The 20,701-nt window shown below is 39.0% G+C and overlaps 1 protein-coding gene across 2 annotated transcripts; it reads right to left on the bottom strand.

Moving 5' to 3' along the window:
* Window positions 1–2,215: 2,215 nt before the first annotated feature.
* Window positions 2,216–19,175, bottom strand: RB195_021491 (uncharacterized protein; the record flags this gene model as incomplete). 2 transcript variants are annotated; one of them, XM_064208251.1, is made up of 17 exons in its annotated part: window positions 2,216–2,325; window positions 2,393–2,461; window positions 3,148–3,217; window positions 3,273–3,391; window positions 3,444–3,527; window positions 3,593–3,764; window positions 4,171–4,238; window positions 4,317–4,379; window positions 4,435–4,594; window positions 6,318–6,392; window positions 6,454–6,522; window positions 6,605–6,682; window positions 6,740–6,863; window positions 7,323–7,368; window positions 7,421–7,569; window positions 10,755–10,891; window positions 19,023–19,175. In XM_064208251.1, 17 exons carry the CDS (start codon window positions 19,173–19,175, stop codon window positions 2,216–2,218), a joined length of 1,746 nt encoding a protein of 581 aa, XP_064064132.1. The 2 variants fall into 2 exon arrangements, with proteins under 2 accessions (XP_064064132.1, XP_064064133.1); XM_064208252.1 differs by lacking the exons at window positions 7,323–7,368; window positions 7,421–7,569; window positions 10,755–10,891; window positions 19,023–19,175 and having other exon boundaries at window positions 6,740–6,877.
* Window positions 19,176–20,701: the final 1,526 nt, after the last annotated feature.

The following is a 20,701-nucleotide window of genomic DNA, read 5'->3' on the forward strand; positions in this document are numbered from 1 at the left end:
AAGAACCCATTAAAATAAATCGTTGTACGGTTGAAGTAAATGATGGCACTAAAGTAGAGAATATCGATGAACTGTGTTTGCATAAGATCAACGGAAACACGCAGTGAAATGGGACAACACGCATAGAACTCGCTCAAAACGAGTTTGTCCCGCATAGAGTTTACCGAACAAACAAGCATGAAACGTAGGATGGGATCATTGAGTGCAGCGAACGTGGAGAGCATTGAAGCACATGGAATAGAAACATATAAATAAACAACAGAATGAAAATGAACGATTTCAACATGAATTAACAACTTCTATGTCTTTATCGCTGCCAGATGATCGGTCGTATTGTTTCAAGCGCGCTGTGATATGTCCGTAGAGCATGCTTTCTTTGGGTTGAAGTCAAATCCATGCAAACTTCTCGATTTTTCATAGTGTGGAATGTGGCTCTGATGGAATAAAGAAGTAAGATTTGTCTACAGGTATTTAGAGTTTAGTAGGGGAATTAAGAAGAAATCAATTTTGTATTTGCTTATGGTCAAACTAGAACCTCATTCACATGGTGAAGACGAATTTTATAGTGTTTCGAACAGTAAATATACAGACATCAGATTTATACCACTGAGGTTCCACACAGCGAATGAAATCAGTCGAAGGTTTTCTGGAAGATTATTGTTCGCTGATCATATATTTGTTTTTCGTTCGTTTCTTATCTTTTTTTTTCCCATGTTTCAAATGTCCATGTTCTATTTAATATTGTTGTAATGTTTTCTTTATTCCATATTTACATTTGTTCTTTATTTCACTTGTTAACTCTTCGAGAGCTACGCTATATTTTCGCATGTTCTATCTGGAAAAATCTATCGCAACTGGTAGGCACTCAAAGTTTCGAAATGAAATGTTTCCATTACTTCTGTGGAACTATTTGTGATTCATTGTATCTTGGCTCGGACGATCGCGACATCTCTGCTGCCATCCACATTCTTTTCCACACATTGTCTCTCGGCCCTGTATCTGCCATAGTCGAGCGTTGTTCGTCATTATCCAATCAAACATTATTGCCAGAGCAGGCCGTCATAGGACCATCAGAGCATAAAGGTTGCCGATAAGTTATCTTGTGATAGGTCCACGCCCCAGGAATCATTGTTACATGGTTGAATCCACAAAATTGTAAGATGTGGAGTGGATTCGTATTCGTGAAAAGAGCTCTGTGAACATCTGATTTTGAATGTGTTAAACTTTACTTTTTTGTTATTGAACTGGAGAGTAGCCTTCTGCGAAGGCGCGAAAATTTGAAGAGCCTTCTCGACCATGATTATCAATGACATTAGGTAAATAGAGAGCACTCATTTCTAGGATTCTATACGATATTGACAAAAGTAAGCGGGATTCAGCGTTCAGAATGCTAATTGTGTATCAAATGTCCGTTTTGAGGAGTGATGTAATTTTCGAGTCATGTCAGTCCTTGGAAGAGATTCGAGTGAAGCTGAAGAGCACTTTAGATCATCGATGATCACTCGAGATATTTCTGTATTAGGGAATTATGCTATTTACGGATTAGCCCAAGACGCTACCTACAGTTTCTTGAAGGGTAAAATTTGAAAGGAAGATTTCATTTCAAGCAGTAAGGAGTAGGCTTTACATTAGTAATCTGTTAGAATTTTTGAAATTTAGTTTCCCTGTAATTTTTTTCTTGTAGAGACAATCCGCCTTCTTATCTCGATGAATATTCCATGCACGATTGCATTCTTTCCATTCTTACAACAAACGATGTAGATTCGATAACTAAAAAAAGAAGAGCCTAGTCGTGCAACGTATCCAACATAATGGTGGTACTTAAGTGTGCCTAGTGCTTGAGATTCACCGATTGTTTCTAGAATGAGGGGATTCTACATTATTTATGAGTAAGTTTTGTTAATTTTTACACTGCTCTCTTTTTTTCTCACAATATCTGAAATTATATGCATTAACGTATCCGTCAACTTCCGTAGGGTGTTTCCCATAGATCACTCTTGGAGTGTTGATTCAAAAAAAAATACTGATGAAAGGCATAATTTACTATAGAAAGGGGCTTGGCAGAGATAGCAGTAAACAAATATGGTATGATGATTACAACAAGTTATAAGAGTAATGCACAAGGTAATGAGTATCGAGTATCTAGACACACTAAAACGACACAAAACGAATAACAAAAAAGATAAAAGAAATGAAAAAGAAATGCTCCAGCGCCTCAAATTCTTCGGAACGTCGATTTCCATGTGGGTGAGAGATTCTTAAAAGGTGGCCCAAAGTACTCTATATCGGCAGTTTTGTTATTTTCCGCGATCATTTGACTTATTGCTGTAACTCCTGAGATTTTTGGACACTACCGATATTATACGTTTAGGAAAGCAAAGTAAAAACCTACGAAATGGAATAATATCTATAGATGGTTTGTTTTTTGTCGGTTTTAGACGTTGGCTTCCGGGTAGATCAGCTGAAACATGTGATTAATTGAGTTTGTTCCATTCATAGTCCACAAACGTCTTCAGCCGGATGGCTGCGGTGCGTCTGTTACGGAACCTAATTTTTCACTTGTAGCTACATATTCCCTCTTCCCTCTCGTCACTATCGAGGGCTCATCTTAGTCAGCCGTCGCGTTCCGTTGTTGAGCGTTTGCACTAGGCGAATCCTTCTTAGGATACTTGGTTGCAGTTAGTTTACTTGCAGCTGGAGCCAAGCAATATACCAATATCGATTGCCATCGATCGCCTGTTGTAGGCGCTCAACAACGAACGGTAGCACGGGGTGTAGAGATTTTGGCACCGACTTTACGGTCTCTTTTGCAAAGTTCTCGAAAATCAAAGTAGCTTGTAGCGGCGTTTGTAATAAACAAAAATTCTGTGGATAACGTGTATAGTTTGTGGAAAAGCTTCCCTGAAGATGTGGTCCAAAAGCGTCCGCAACATTTTCAGATATTGGAGAGGATCAATATTGACAAACGGAAGAGATGTTTTTACTTCTGCACGATTTTAAACAAGATCGTAGAAGGATCCTTATCACGGAATTCCTTTCATTATTATTTTTCTTTTCTTTTTTTCTTCACTCCGCTGCAGTAATTCAGAGGTATTGTGATTCCCGTTTCAGTGAGCTCTCACTCTCTAGCCCTCATTAGTTCTTTACCTTTATCCTGTTCGGTGACAAAACTTTCCAATATATCGTCGAAATTGTTATTGGAGAAACATGGCTGTATCTGAAATCCGATTGTTTAAAAAGTGCCCATTGAATGTGTACCGCAAAAATTTTACTTGTATTTGTTCAACACAGTCAGTGCACAGACGTTCTCTCCTGTGAGTGCTTGTTTTTGGATCACAAGTTGTCCACTCAGACCACTCCGACTCTACCGAACCTATTCCTGGAGGTAATCCTGGAAATTAGAGAAGTCTTTTTTTTTGTTCTATTTTGACCTACTAATGTACCAAAATCTTTGTCATTCTCAACAATTCGCGTATCGATTGACATCAAAGGTTCTCGGTTATTCGAAACAGTTGAATCCAGATTGGCTAAATATCAAAGATTGTAACTATTTTTAAACTTCTGCAAAAAAAAACAGAAAATGCAAATTCACCTCCTCCAGCTTTTCTTGCACACTCAGGAATCTGCACATAGTCGACTTTATATTCTAACTCGGGCATGAAATATTCTGATCTAGTGAGCCTGCTGTGGATGTTCAGAATACAGTTAGAAGTTTGAACCTCCGGATAATGAAGAAGCGATCGACAGTCGATATCTCTTTTGACCTTAAGCAATCAATACATCAGTGTTCGCTTTTAAGAGAGGATAAGAATATTTCTGGTGCACTGTGATCTAAAGGCATTCATAAGTGTACATATGAATAAGTTGTTTCGAAAATGGGACTGCTTTCTTTCATTACGCTGTTGTTACGAAAATAATATTTACGTGAAGAGAGGAAAAAATTCCAAACATGTTCATAATGTAAGACTGTTAAACAACGTTTCACATCTTGTTTTTGATTTCTTAATTGAATTTTTATAGCATACCATAGCACCCTGCCTGTCATAAATTACAGATACTAAACGTGAACTTATGAAGTTCCTTATGTACTTCAATTAGACAACTTTTTCCGAAAGGAATTAAAAAAAAACAAACGAAAAATAAAATAGTAGGTTGTGCAAAATTCGCTACCTTTGCCAAAATACACTCGCATATGCACTCTTCCTCACTTGAGACAGTTAGGATCTCGGAGGCATGGCCTGAAAGGAAAATGGCTCAAGTATTTGGGAACATAAACGCTCAATGAGATTTTTAAGTAGGACAGAGAAATATTGCACCAATTATAACATGTTGAGGAATCCTTCGGAAGATTTCATCACATGAGAGAGGTAGGATTTCTTCTGAAATTCTGCGTAAATTCCTTCGGGAACATTTAAGTAAATTCAATGCGCTCACCTGATATGCACAGTTTTTCCATGTAAAGTACATTCGGATTGGGTTTGTACTCTAAGTATCCATTTGGATTTAAAGCATCGGGATAAACGGAACACTTGAAGGATTTCCGAACAAACTGGGAAGAACGACAGAGTAGTGGAAGCCGTGAACCATCCGGATACTAGGAAAACTAAACTTCTTGCACAAATAAAAAAGGATAAAGTAAGAAGTAGGAGTAGGATAAAGGGCAAGTAGGTTAAAGTAGGGGTATCAATCCACTTGGGATGCGTCAACACGTTTTGCTGCAATTTATAATCGTTGAGGTTTGGGAACGACTGTTGGCCAATACAGTCACTTGCGGGGGGCCAGCCGATTTTCAAGTCAGTGTTTTTTTTTAATCCTCCCAGACATGTCTGGTACCAATCTATAGACCCTGCAAGGATGAAAGGCTTGGTTGGCACTGGGGGGTTTCGAACTATTGACCGTGTGGCTACATCGTACCTGTAACCTGCTGCGCCACACCTGCGCTATTACATAAATTGCGGCATATATTCGATGTTTGATTTCAACAGCTGGGCCAAGTCCGGGACGTAATTTCGAGGAATGACGGTGAAAACGAGGAACATCCACTACAAATCTGGGGATCGGAAATCATTGGAATAGTTTTTAAGGACTGCGAAATTCAAATATTTCTTTGGTTTGTAGTAAACCTCTGTAAACATGGCACATAAGGTGCTGATGGAATTATTGCGCAGCGGGTAGTACCTACTGTAGTCAACATAATCGACTGTCGACTCTTATTCGGTTTCAAGGGGTTTTTTGGGAGGATAATTGGGATTTATTTCGACCCCCAATGTCTAAATTTGACTGCATAGCTTATTTTCACAGTTTGGCAGCTCAGCTGTCCTCAATTTATTTATCTCTTGCAATTTGATCTAGATGGGGCCGGTAGATCAAAACTATAGTTGGGTCAAAACGACATGAAGCGCGAACAGTCACATAAGCGGCTGCGCGCTCGAAGCGGGGCGGTGGAGACAGCGGTTGGAATCAAGCTGGGACCGGGGCCAACTGCAGAGATGGGTGGTTGTAGCGAAGATCCTTACACAGTCCTAACCGCTACGCTCTACGGCGCTGCTTCGTGCGCGGTTACTCATCGCATTGAAACACTATACAAGGAATAGGATGGGAGGTGAGACATCGTAAATCCTTCGCATGAATTCCCTACGCGTCACTATCTATACGAATGCAATGATGTACCTCGTGTTGTAAGTAGGAGCTCCACGTGGCAAGAAGCGAAGCTCGTTGCCTCTGAATCTCTGGAATGATATCAGAAGCGCTTGTGAACTCTTATTTCAAATCATTCACTGAGCATATACTGAGGTAATGAAAGAGTCTCATAGGGTCACGATGTTCGCAACGGGATGAGTCCATCTCTATAAGCAGGGAATCACTATCTCTCACTATCACAGCAGAAGGCCACTATGGAGGATGAGAGAGAGGAGAAGTGCAGTGGTTTCAGCGCAATCCTCCCATCTCATACACATCCACGCGAGGTCCGATTGGTGCCTCTGTTTGAGTTCTGCGCGTTCTTTTTCTAAAATGTTACTATACGACCTGCTAAGGAAGGGGAGGAGAGAGGGACGTGTCTCATCCTCACGCTTGTTCCTGGTGTTATTGCTTATCGTGTAACAGTTGTAAACAAAATTGAAGAACAGTAAGAAACAAACTTTTTTGTATGTGACTATTTCCAGTCTACAGTTGCTTTGATATTTATTTGTATTATAACATCTGTTAATTTTTATAGTTAATCGATGATTCCAAATGTTGTCGTGCCAGTTGAAGTTCTTGAGTGGAATTTTTAGTAATTTTTAGTTAGATCTATCGAGAAAAAGAAATGATCTTACACTACTAGTCATGCAAGCGTGAACACATTTCTCTGGTGAATCTACTCTGAAGGTAGCGGAAGCAGCCGATACAACCTGCAACATCTTGATTAGGACGATTAACCTAGGTGAAACGAGTTCATTCATAATTTCTCACTTCCACACCATCAATAATTTGTGTCCGTGCTTTCTCTCCTATTGGACAGTCTGGAATAATTGGTAACACCTGCAATATTTTACATAGATTGAAATATGCTACAAACGAGATCAATTAATAACCAAAAAAAAAACAATTCCACGAATCTCACCTCTACAGGAATGGCTGAAAATGGATCTCGTGGTGGATGCGACTGCTCTTGTCCTACCTGAGTAGCGATTACTTTCTCCTAGAATTAGGTCTCTTGATTGTTTTTTAATGGAATAGTACATAATTATCGCAGAACCTTAAGTGTAGGTACGACTGCACCTTCCATAAAGGCGATCGGCTTTAGATCGTCGAAGCATTCTTGTCGCGGAACAAGGTAAACAGTCCCTATGGATGGCTGGAGTGCCGGGGAACAACTCCGACTAAAATTTTCCATTAAACGCATCACCCCACGAGTCTGAGGTGGTGCAAATTTCAGGTGATGTATTCTTATAGGGAGTAGTAGATTATGGAGAGGAGGGTGATTCCGTCCATTTCTTTTTAGTTGCCGTAAAAAACGGCCCGGAAGATGCGGCGCCGCACAAGGCTGGCGCGCTCCAGTCGAACTCCTTGTAGAAAAAAGTGCGCCGGAACGCTCGAAGCCTCATCTTCCGGGCCGTTTTTTACGGCAATTAAGAAGAGATGGACGGAATCATTCTCCTCCCCATAATCTACTATGCCGTATACGAATACTCCACCTGAAACCTGTACCACCTCAGATTCGTGGAGTGGTGCCTTTAATCAGAAAGGACTCCTGCTGATTGATTCTAACTCATCTGCTTTGAAGACGGAATTCTACAAGGATCTCAAAAACTATGTTTGTAAAGATCATATGAACTTACAAGGACTTTGTTGAAAAGCCGACATTCCGATAGAGTCTACGACGCCCTTAATCACATACTAACCATTTAAGAATGCACTACAAACAAAGATATAGTACCTTTATAGTTGGTCTTTGTTTTAGTCTTCAAAAGTGATGGAAAGGAAAATATTTCACATATCTTCTTCTCAATATCAAACTGAGCTGTTCTGCAAACTTCTGGATGTGCAAAGCAAAGCTCCTCGCACTGAATGGTTGATGACTCTATTCTAAAAGAAACCTGTTGGATGAGCAGATATGAAGGCGCAGTAGCGTTGTATAAGATCTTCTTAGGATGATTTTTGATGAAGAATGGTAACCTGGACTGCACAAAAACTGTACAAAACAGAGTTAGTAGAAACACTGCAAAACCTGTCCCCTTAGAAAAGTAATGATAGCCTGAGATGATGTCTGAGTGGTGTCTGATGTATGAATTTTCAAATCTGTGGACGAGAAGTCTCATGAAACCTGTTGGTGAACATACGTACATATGGACACTTCACGTGACCAAGCTGTGAGACGACAATTAATATGACATGTACTGTTCATGACATGGAATATTATACGAATTGAGGAACTATTATTTATTTGTAGTACACATAATAAATAATCCAGACACATGGCAATTCAAATAAGTGATTTTTTTCATTATGTTAAAAAGGAAAATTTATCTGATACCTCTGCATGGCTGGTTTCACGCATGTCACTCGTACATTTCTGTGTGATGTGAAGCAGTCGAGAAAATCTGAAATAACTTTTTTTTTTCTACATACAAATTTCAGAGACATTTCGGTAAAGATCCTCCTTAAATAATTTTAGTTAACTGTAGTATGGTGGTTCAGAGAACCCGGTTACGAAAATAGTTGGTGGTTAGAACATGGTGACTATTCTGTTTGAGGATTTTGTTTAACCCGCAATTAACCTCTGCAAAATGAAGAGTTTTCTGTTTCTGGCTGGGTTGACTTACTCCAGGAATACCGTTTCGTTTCGTTTCGTTTTTTTTTTTTGGAAAGTTTATCTCTGTGAAGTGATCGTTAACGAAAATGTGATGAGACGCTATCCTCGACATCGCCATCTGGTCGTGGCTATTTTGGGTCATGGTCTTGAAATATTAAGGCCTGTTGTAATATTTTGTCCTATATCCGGCGGTTTTTTTTAAAGGGCCCATTGGGTGCAGTAAATACTGCTATGTTCCCGTTCTCATTAAGAATTATGATTTATTACTAGTATGAGCGCCAAACATTTTGTTTAAGAAACACAATACAAAAGAATACTGGATTTTTCTCTTCTGTACCTGAGCCCTCAATAGCTTATCCACTTGTCTCTACATTCCAGAAAGAACAGAACTTCGCATAAATTGACATTTTCACTTCATTGGTGAAAGAAAAAAGCAGCCGTCATGTATTCTTCCGCTTTCGTCCATTATCTGGGTCACATTTACGCCCATTTTTTAAAAGGCTCTTATTTCCCGATAACAATTATAAATGGCATTATAAATGGCAGTAAGATTCAATAGAGGCGGAAATATCAAATAGCGAGAATTAATGTGAATAGCTGAGCGTGCTATTTTTCCATCTTGTGTAAATTTTGAGCAATTAGGTGAGATGCAAAACTGATATAGTTTAGCGGTTAGATGTTCCGCTTCATGCACGATCGATCGGAGGTTCGAATCCGCCCTAGTGCTCACCAAGCTCTTGATCCTTTCGGGGTCGATAAATTTGTACCAGACTTCTTTGGGAGGATAAAAACACTGACTTGGTGGGTCGGCTAACCACCGCAAATCATTGTAGAACCCAGTTACACGTTCCTAAACCTCAAACGATTCTGAGTTGAAGTGAAGGTGGGCGCGCATCCCAGACACTTTATCCTAACTTTACTTTATGTTCCTGTTCTCATCACAAGCAATTTGAGCAGAATCAAAATTATAAACAGCTCAAAATTTGGTTCTTTACCTTTCCAACCAGTGAAATGAGTCATCGGCATAATTTCAAACCTACTGATGACATTGATCACATTTATGTTTTAATAGAAGCAGGTGAAGCGGTTTTTGTGGGTGTAAGGTACCTAGCTTACAGTTTTTGTTGGAGACAGTAAAGACAACAGTTTCGTTTTCCTATGTCCTTTGATTACTCGTAGATTTTGCATCTATTTCTGCAGTTTTTTTTTTCTCTTTTGGGAATCATTTCTGGTACAGATTACTCTGCTGAGATCTAAATGAGGTATCGGTTCATTCGATTAATACACCATTACAAAAACTGGCAAAACCAGTCATGTGCCCCTGGGAATTTTACAATTTCCAACCCTATCTCTTGACGTTCAACGTTTTTAAAGGCATCACCCCACGAATCTGAGGTGGTGCAGATTTCAGCTGGACTATTCGTATACGGGATAGGGGACTATGGAGAGGGGGGTGATTCCGTCCATTTCTTCCTAATTGCCGTAAAAAACGGCCCGGAAGATGCAGCGCTGCACAAGACTGGCGCGCTCCAGTCGAATTCCCTGTAGAAAATAGTGCGCCAGAGCGACTGAAGCCGTATCTTCCGGGCCGTTTTTTACGGCAATTAGGAAGAAATGGACGGAATCACCCCCCTCTACTTAGTCTCCCATCCTGTATACGAATACTCCACCTGAAATCCGTCCCACCTCAGATTCGTGGAGTGATGCCTTTAAATGTTACAGTTCCTTAGCCGCCGAAAATGAAATTAAGCTAATCATATGCGAACTGAATGGCACGATTCGGCCAATATAAGGTCGGTAGTAATATGATCTAGATAATTTATCTATGCATTCGGAGACTAACAACTTCTTAGCTGCACCTTTGATAAAAGCCCAGATTTGTAACGGTAGCAAATAGCTGCTATAATGACTCTGTGCGAATATGAGAGTGATTCACAAGTACGACATAAATCCCAAGTTTTTTCTTTTAAAGAAAATCCATGAGTATTTTTTTTTAAAGCAAGGCATGTTATTGTACACTAGTGTATTCTCGAAATTTCTAGCAAATGACTGATGCGGCCTTAGACGCCCACCCATCTGAGGCTTTATATTGCTTGAACTCGTTCCATTCTTTTCATTTGTTTCAATTTCAAATAGAAAACTCAATCCCGACAAACTACAGGATATTGTTGAGCACTGTAATTTAGTGTAATCGTCATGCTCTTGAAAAGTGCTGATAAATGGCCAAGGCATTTGGAGAGTTTTCTATTATTATTTTCAAGTTTTCAGTGATCGTTTGAAGTTTAACAAGATGAATATCATAGACAACAGTACAGTAAAATCTATTTAAAGTGAATCATTCTCAGAAATAGTATATAGTGGAGCACAGTATAACTGCAAATCCTTTACGAAATCATATGTATTGATTTTGTGACTGTAACAGTGAAGACCTTAGATAATTTGCTGAACAACGACATACGATCCATGTCCGTTGTAGATCGTCATTTCGATGAACTGATCTCTTTGCGAAGATCGTTGTCCATTTGGGTGATGACCTATTTCTTGCCGTAGGAGATCAAAATCGATGACGAGACCATTGCCATGGATTTTAATCTCCTGTGGCAAGACATAACATTTCAATGGTCCAAAACCAGGTACCTGGTCACACTGAAATAATGTATGGAGGGGGGTCCATGTGAAGTGCTCGCTGACTCCTTACATGTTTCCTTTCCTCTATTTCATGTTTAGGTGAGGTGAGGTTCTCGTCAAGATGATGACTGATTGTTCTGTAGGCATACCATCAACCATGTGTCAGCAGCCCGTGATCAGTGACAATGTGGTTACCGTATTTACGTGATCATCAAATGATGTGGTATGGCGTCGGCAATTGATTCGCTTTGATCTATTAAGTCCATTTAGATCAGATTGAAAAGGAATAAATAAATCGAAAATACTATGTGAGGCTATGCAACGAAGCAGTAAAAATGTGCACTACAGTCTAACGTAGACAAATAGGAATAGGATTCATATATGCATCCAGCTTATCCTGACAAAACAACTTGGGTATTGATCAAGAGTCGATCAATAACTGCTGTCGCCGCGAGTGGCACTTTTCACAGAAAAAAAGGGGAATTGATGAAAGTTGATGACTGACGAGTTTACAGAGAATTTACTACGGGACGTAGGTTGCAATAAACTATTCAATTCATTTAAAGAAATATTTAGTGATAAATACGCTATCTGCATTATTGCTAGTTGATGATACACATCTTTGCGTTCTTTCTAAAGTTCGAACTCCAAGTTTGTTTATAACATAGTATAGATAAATAAAGCATTAATATGAAATTCTCGGATAGGTTCAACTTAAAAAGGAATTTTCTGATATTATTTAATGTAAAAGTCGAAGTTTAACATAATGATTTCGAAATCCCAGGAAGACTGCATCGTTTTTGACAATTATTTGCTTCGTAATTTCACCGCCTTTTACTTCTATGTGTGTAAGGACACGCTACAGTAAGATCATCATTATTTTAAGATGTATAACTATACCTTGAATGAGTAGTGTTTAAACATTTAAATAAATAAATCTAGTTACTCGATGATTTTGATGGAGACGAAACGATAGCGTGCGTCTTGAGCCGTCACGCCTTCTTGGAGTCTATAACGAGGCCTGTGCAGAATTTTAAAGATCGTGATCATCTCAGTGAGTTTTGCTACTATTTAAATTTTTCTGAAAGTGAGTAGTCGATACTCTGCCTCCTAATTAGTTCGGTTAGGACTGTACACAAGTTTTAATGTGGAAGAGTTTTTTGTATGGTTGTATGTAAAAAATGATGATATAGTATAAACCTGAACGCGCAGAAAACCGAAAGAATAAGCTCTTACATTGTCTTGACATGACAAAACTCATTTTCCTCAATTGAAAAAAGGACCTGAGAGTTTGGAAAGAAAGCGAGCTACGTAAGTATCTCGTATGTGCATAGCTATAAAAAGAACGTTGCAAATTCTTCAAATGCCCATATAAACCGTCATCATGTTAACTATATGCAGCACAATGAACAAGCAATTCCATAAAGGCCTAGAATATGTACCTGGGAAGAAAGTGGGCGTATTTGTTTAACGTATGCTGTTAAGTACCCGTTAAACTGCTCTGGTGATCATAAAATACTTTGAAAAGGGAAAATCGTCGAGTGATATTTAATTAATTTAATCTGCACTAAAGTTGTTAACTTGACTATCTTATTTAGAAATAATTTTGTCGAGAAAAAAAAATGATGAATATCATTTAATAAATGATGAAGAAAATTTTTTTCTACTAACCTCCAGATATAGCAATAAAAAAGGAAAAGAATAAGGATAGAGTGCAGTATGAAGCGGTCATCGTTACTGATACGCAATGAACCGATATGGATGGCCCACTTTACAGTTCGAATCCCCGTAGCGAAGCGATCACAGCGGATTATAAGGGCCCCGTATATATGTGCTCATGGCCCAGGAACACAACGTTGATAATCGCGAAACGCAACTTTGAAATCGCATCGTTCGTCCGTCCATACTCTAAATAATGAATGCGTAATCAGTTCGTCAGAGCAATACTCACACGATATTTGTACGTGGACGAACACCTACGATACAAAAGTATTTTTGTACTGAATTACAGTAGTCGTAAAAAAACATGGAAACATCAAAAAAATTGAACAAAGATGGGATTTTATTTGTTAAAATTAATTAGTATTAATTTTAACAAATAAAATTATTATTAGGTATTATGTGGTCTAAAGAATAGTGGTTCTAAGAAAATACAGTCATGTCAAATGGTTGTAATACAATACAACTGATTGGTCTCATTAAACCATACGGTATTTCCCAACTCTGAGCTCCAAATACATAAATAAAGTAATATTAACGTGTTAATATAATTTCACTTAAGTAAACCCCATGGAGCCGACAAAAAGAATTTTAAGAACCTAAACTGACATGTGTATCTTAGTAAATTTACCTAAGACATAACCAAAAAGCTACTTCCCATTCTTTGAAATGGACACAACGGTCTTAAACTTACTGATTTACATCTACAACTGTTCTGTCCATGTCACGGATGTTTACTTCCGCAAAACGAATATGTTTCCTGTTGTTTTTCCAGTATCAGTAGTATCACGTAATTTTCTAATGATTACGATGATACAGCAGTTTCGAAATCCGGCGATTACATATCGTCACTTCCACGATTCTGATGTCAATGAACAGAGAAAAACATAAGCCCGAAAATCTTTCCTATAATATTTCAAAGAAATCGAGTTTCAAATCACTCTTTTTTTTCTCTTTCGAGGGCCTAAAGATAGCGTATCACGGAGCTGACGGTATGAGGATATTTGTGGGCAAATATAGACTTCGGGATGTAGATTAGGATTAGGAGTGTGGGACCGGTCAATTCCTCTTAATTGTCCTGGTAAATATCGTAGAAAGTATGTTCCTACGAGGTACATTAGAAAGCGCCACTCTTCCTCCTTTTCCCTCAGCAGCCTATATGTACATTGGATTTATTTGAACAGGCTGTTGAGGAGACCTCATCGATTTCCAACTGCCCGCTCGCAGATGCGGCTCGCGCACAAGGGTTGTACGTTTTCACATACACCGGAAAGCTAGGAATGAACCTCGTTTCCCACGCCATTTTCCGTCATTTTCGTGATACGCTCCACCTTTATGGGGTGTTTTTTTCTAATTTCTAGGAGTTCTTGGAGGCAATGGCTAAAAAAGTCCCAGACTCATTCCGTCTCTTTTTTCATTATGCTGCTATACAAACTATAGATTTATCCGACATATATTGCCACTGCAAACTTCTGCTCTTCTGCTCACGTTTAGCAAGCACAAATAAAGAAATAAAAAGCTAACGGCGAATGATTCCGCCGTTAATCATAGCAACATGGTTTTCACTCTGTTTGTACCTTCAAATATACAACTATTCTCTTTTGCGGAGGTTGTGGAGAGTGGAAGTTGAGCCCTTAGAATTGAAAAATTGAAATTGAAAATTAGAATTGGAGAATAAAATAATGAACTCCTAGTAAAAGGATCCTTTCTTCAGCACAGGAAAGACAATGGCTGAAGTAAATCGCCCCGCAGATTTGATTACAAGTCAGTAGTGGGGTTTCGATTATCTACCCCCCTCAACCTTTTTGTTCTCTGCTACCAAGCTTTCTGCTCTTGGGCAAGCCATTTAACCTAACCAGATTAATCAGCCACCTTTTTAATAACGTTTATAAATTTTTGGTTTAGATAGTGGGTACGGAGAAGTCTATTCTTCAACGATTGCTAGGAGAGCCGTTTACGACCCAAGTTTTCCTTGCAAGTGGTGAAATAACAAGGGTAGTTCTTAAAGGCATCACGATATGTTCAAAGATCACTTGCAGGGGCGCCGAATCAATGCCGGCTATCCTCCGCGGATGACGATGCGAAGCCAATCCGCAATGAATCCCAAAGCTTCATATTGTTTAGGATGTGATCCCGAAATTAAAAATCGACAATATAGTTTTCTATAAGACGTCGTTCTTAACTCCAAGATCTCTTAAAAATAAGATTAAAATATTACATATCTCAATGCTTTCAACTTTTATAAAGCTTGACTGTTGTTTTACGAGAGTGAACATACAAAAACGACTACATTCACAATAATGAATTCAAAAACATGTTGAGCGCTTTACTCTAATGTTTTCCTTACTATTTATAACATAATTTTTTTGTCATCTTTAAAACATAGGAGCTGTGTACGTTTCCAATGGCGACATCAGTGAGATGATGTTGGTGTTTGTATTGCAGGCTCCGCAAAAACAAAATTAACGGAAGGATTGTGAAAACATCTATTTATCCAGAAATACTCTGACAATATCGTGTTCATATCGCAAGTGTCACTCATTTTTTACTACAAAAACAGAGCCTAGCTGAGGTGTGTGTTCAGAATTCATAATATAATTTTGATTTAATCATTTTAGAACTTGTTCAAACACAGTGACAAGGAAACGCTTTCGTATTTCATTCGATTAAGCTCAGCAAAACGTCTAGCGTAGTTGATTATCCTTCCGTTTATTTCCGACTTTATAACGCTTCGGTTCTCTTGAAATCGAACATTCAAAAGTCTACTTGATAATATTGAATGTTTGCATAGCTCATACCATTCCTTGAAATGAAATCACGTATTCAATGTTGTATATCATGGACAGCGTTAAAAGCAACGTCGTGACTTCATTTCGAACAACATTCCGTCTCAGATGGAATGCACGGAGCAATGAGGAAGGAGGATCACATGTCAACGCTTCTCTACAGCCTTTGATACATATATAAGAGTGAATCCGCAGTTAGAAACAACCCAAAAGATTGCAAAGAAGTAGTTCCTTTTTGGGGTGCTCAGTTCCCTAAGATCATTGATATTTGTAGAGGAGTTTTGTGATCGAGTGATTTTTTTCCTTGAGTCATGACAACATTATGACTAATCAGATGTTCACAGCCTGAATGTGGCTCGGCACTTTCGACTCTGACTACAATAGTGCGCCAAGTACGATTCAAGTAGTGGAACAAAACAGTGTTATCGGGATTATTGTATCATTGGATGAAAACACCATGACAATTCCAGGTTCTAAGGAGCAGAAAAATATCATTTACCATCTTACTCAGTAAGTAATTTCTTGAAAAAGTAAATCTGCAAATTTTTGACTATTAAACGTTCTGATTTCTAAACAAAATAGAAGAGATTGCAGACTATTCATATATTTATGTATTATACCCTCTGAAATCGAAACTTATGAAATAGAACACATTTTTTAAAAAAATAACTCATAAGAGAAAATATCAGTTACAAACATTTCGCTGGTCATGCGATGTTGTGTACTGTTTCGCTACGGAGTCAAAATTTTGTTTTTACACCGCAATGAATGTATTATACATTCTCTTTCCATGTATCAACGAAAGTGCATGATGACTCATATTCCTCTTCCGGCAGCAAATATTCGGATGGCAAAATAGCCCATGGTGAGAGGTAGAGCAGTTGAGCTCATCTATTTATACAACGGTTTCTTAGGGTACTGGCAACAGCAATAATGTTACCTTTTTCTTGTTACTGTTACTCTTCAAACACCAATATGTTAAAAAGAATAAGCTAAGAAGCGATATTATTTAAGTTTCTAAGATGGGGTTCTTCATCCTTTTTTATCGGTGTAGATACGATTCACTGTAGTGATAATTGACTATTAAATCCTTCCCACTCTCAGGAAGTTCGAGTAGACAATTGATTGCGAAGTAATGACATTCACCGTCCCCTAGCTACCGCCCACGTAGTAACTTCAAACTCGTTAGTGGTTGAAATTTCGGCATAGCACGGAGACATGTGACACCTTTCGAGGGAATCCTCAACGGGATCAAGGTTGCATCGCATACATCAAGGCCATTGAGGGCGTTCCGCTTGTTTTTGCAACCATTGAACATTGCATGTCGCTCCAGCTTCATGAGGATTTCTGCAACTCTTCAACATAAGGACAATCTAGTTGTTCCAACCAAACACATACTACTTGTAAAAACTAACTCTTTGATAGAATTTTCTATTAAGATCTTCTCAGCATATTTGTTTCAAATCGTTTTGTTGCAAGTCGTATTGACACAAACTCTCAATGCCTTCAGTTCATTCTCAAGGTTAGTGAACTTGAAGACGAGAGACTTTGTATGAGACAGTCATATGGGTGTTTCGTCCGTTTCGCTAATTTTATCAGGAGATTTCTGCCGTTGATGCTCACAGTGCTGGGAATTGTTGATATGAACGTGATGCCTTCAGTGATCAGACCACGTTCAAGTGTAGAAAATTTAGCGCAAAAAAAAAAAACTCTGCACTGCTGGAGAAGTGCATTAAAAATTCAGTTGAGTAAATACCGCGTCGTATAGTACATACATCATGCGACATTTTTGAAACTTTTTCGCTACTTCTCAACGAAAGGTCGCACTGCTATTGAATTGCCAAAATGTAAATCATGTGAATTGTCGTGCTGAGAATAGGGGAACACATGACAGTGCTGGTGTTTCAGTCATACATTAAGTGTCACACATGTCAAGAGTTTGTCTGGGATGAAACGAAACATTGTGAAAATCGTACAAAGAAGTGGGATAGCTAAAAACTTGAACTTCACGCTGCTAAGACATTCTTAGGTATCACCACCACAGTTAACTTTCCATCTGTACTTTAGTGATTATCATCACACAACAAACTTCTATTAACGCAATGAATCATCCCGGATGACCTTCACCCTATCGTTGTTTAAACACGCTGCCAGACTTATGCTGGCGACATCATATGAATTCGTGCAGGGTGCAGATTTTCATGACGTGCACAGCACTAGTCTAGCGGCACCAGAGTCATTCGATTAGTATTTTTCGAATGATCGAAAACTTTAACCATATAGTCATGCAATTAGATTCACACACTCTCTTGTGGTCCTGGTATTGACGTGCAAGCTATGAGCGACACGTGTATGGCCTCAAACACAGAACTGCTATGAGGGAATTGATAATAGCCTCTTTTCTGAACGGTGTTCAGTTCTCGTCATTTTTTTTTCTTCAACGTCGACATGAGCACGGCAGTCCACCAGTGATAAATTGGCCGTAGCAACTCTGTGGTGTTTGTGTTGAAAAGTGAAGAGTTTCACGTGATAAACCGTTTCATCGCTGTCGTTCCGTCATCTTCTCATCCTGCAGCTGCTGGCGCGCTCTCCTCACTCCCATGACATCAAAAAACAAATTCAAATATTTCGTAACACCGTAAATTTGTTCGTTTTCACACAAATGCATACACATTTATGCGCACCTCAGCAATGATGATGTCACGACAAGAAAAAAGAGTCTTTGCAATGTCGAGGAAAACAAGAACATCCTAAACTTCAGTAAATACTGGTACTTTAATCAAAGGAGTATATGACTAAAGTTGAATCTCGTGATTATGGTAAGTATTATCCTGAACCTGGAAATCCGTACACTTCCTGGACATTACATAAAGAAGTCCAGCTCTGTTCAACGGTCATCCAAGCTCTTCACATTAAAAGTGCCAAGCAAGCTCGTTGGAACTTATTTTCCGTCAATTCGACCTAAAGTGATGGTCGTAAGTTAGTGCAACAACCGAAATAAGTTCACATGTACTTTTTTAATCAAAGGTCAATACGTTATTAAGACAAGCTGATAGTCCGGAACTAACCAGGATGTATGTAGTGCCAAAAACAGATTTTATTCAAAGTATTTAAAGCTCGGAAATGATTCTTTTCGGTAACGTTTATTCTTCTGAGCGACACCCAGCGAATCACTCGTTCCCAAAAAAAAAAAATTTCAGAGCGGTGTTCGAACAAGTACGTAAGCAGTTGTGATGAACTAATTGAATCATGTAAGCCCATTCATAGTGCATTACAACTCGGCTGAGCTGTTACCTCGGAACCGCACAAATATATCTCCTTATTTTCTCAGAAGCTATGCGACTTTTCATTAATATGAACTTTCAAAATGCCTGTATTTACTCATATATGAAAGAAAGAAGCATAAACAGAGTTTTAATCTGACATCATCTAAAATGAGTATCAAAAAGAGGAAAAAAACATTGCTGACTCGAAAGAAAGATTACTTTTTTCGAGCATTTTGCATGAAAAAAAGAAAACCGGTTCATCAAATCATGCTAGGTTTGCTAGGTACTGATGGTAAAACACTGAACTTTGCTGAACATTGTGCTCACCTTTTCACAAGCTTTTGTTAGTATTTGGGCTTTCTTCTCGTAAAATCGACTGCTTTCTCCCTGATTACTTTGCGTTATACCGTCCGCTGATAACACAACGTTTAACGCTATAACGTCTTGTGTTCGCTTGTTGTCGTCACGTAGAGGACACATTTGCAGATTTAACTCCCACTAATATTTAAGCTTCTGACCGAGTGTAATATTTCCGAAAGAGATTAGCAAAAACACGTGAAAAATGCGTAAGTGCATGTCTAAAGACACTCTTCGGCTGGAGAGCTTTAGGGCGCGGCATCTGCTTCCAGACACGTCGACCTCTCATAAAAACTATTGTTGCTGGTCATAATCCAAAAAGATGCATTCTGGGCCAATTCAAGAATAAATTGTGAGTATTTGAAAAGCTTGAGAAACAAAAGTAATAGATTTATGCTTTCTCGTTATGCCGTTACTATTATTGTTAAGTAAATAAATAATAAGTAATAATTTATTATCTACTTATTTAACAACAACTTCATTATTTTTAAATAAGTCAGTAATAAATTTTCACCAAAACCTCGTTGGCATAACATAAACAATAAAAAAGAAAACATTAATACAGTTCCCAATGCCGAGGTTTCAATAAGAGAAGACCTGGAGATTGTTGAAAAAGTAAGAGAATTATTAGCAAGCCGCATAAGCTCATTAGCGCTTGTCACGAAGTATTCAACTCCAGCTTTTCGTTGTTAATACATACAAGCACACCGATGAAATCATCACTCTGTGATCGTTGCTGGATGTTTGTTCGCTTTTTTTATCGGAGATAGATCTGTTCCCCTAGAGTACATATCGTTAGTCTAAGCTACCATTTCTACATTAGAAATCTTCAGCTGGTAGAACATTTATGTAGATATATGCTGCAAGCTGAGTTGTGAAGAAATGACTTCCATTCTGAAGCGAGATCATCTACAAATCACCTGCAAATCGGATAGACATGCATAGGAGTAAGGCGACGTATAGTTGCGTAGTTACTAAGTCTCTTGCCACCGATAGTTCATCGTCATTCAACCGATAGGTAGTGATTTCTCGTCATGTCCAAGTCCTCCTAGGAGAACGATGTGTGCCTGTGAGCGTCATCGCTGTCTGTTGCCGTAGCCGCAGTCCTATGCACCAAAAGTGAAAAGTAGGAAGGACAGGGATATTTTTCAAGAGAAGCGAGGCACTTTCAGTCAGCAACCACACTACGTGTTGTTCGTTGTCCCCGCTCTCGCAGCCTACGATCAATTCGCCTTTTCTGGCGCGGGTTCAAAATATACGGGGGAGGCATTCGCGTCGTTCGTTCCTCAGCTCTCGGACGCTGACGTCGATCGCGCAAATCAAACTCGCATTTTCTGCGGGCCTTGCTGCCGATATATCGCAATGTTAGCAGGAGCAGTACTCACTGAGCGAGCCTCACATCATCGCTTCGTGTTTTTCGATGCGGGGCTATATGAAAGACGCCTGCGCAGTCATCCTCTCCTTCTCACTTCTCATATCGATGAATGGACCCTGGAAACGCATGTATATATGTATTCATACAATCACGTACGCACGGTAGCGGGACGATTGCGCGCGGATTGTGCTGCGTCTCCGTCCGTCATCGGTTACCCTGCGTACTTAGCTCCCCTCGTGTCTCCAAATCTCGTGCAGTGTCTCGCGTTCGGACG

The sequence above is a fragment of the Necator americanus genome, chromosome X, assembly GCF_031761385.1.
Source record: "Necator americanus strain Aroian chromosome X, whole genome shotgun sequence".
In the NCBI taxonomy this organism is placed as follows: domain Eukaryota; kingdom Metazoa; phylum Nematoda; class Chromadorea; order Rhabditida; family Ancylostomatidae; genus Necator; species Necator americanus.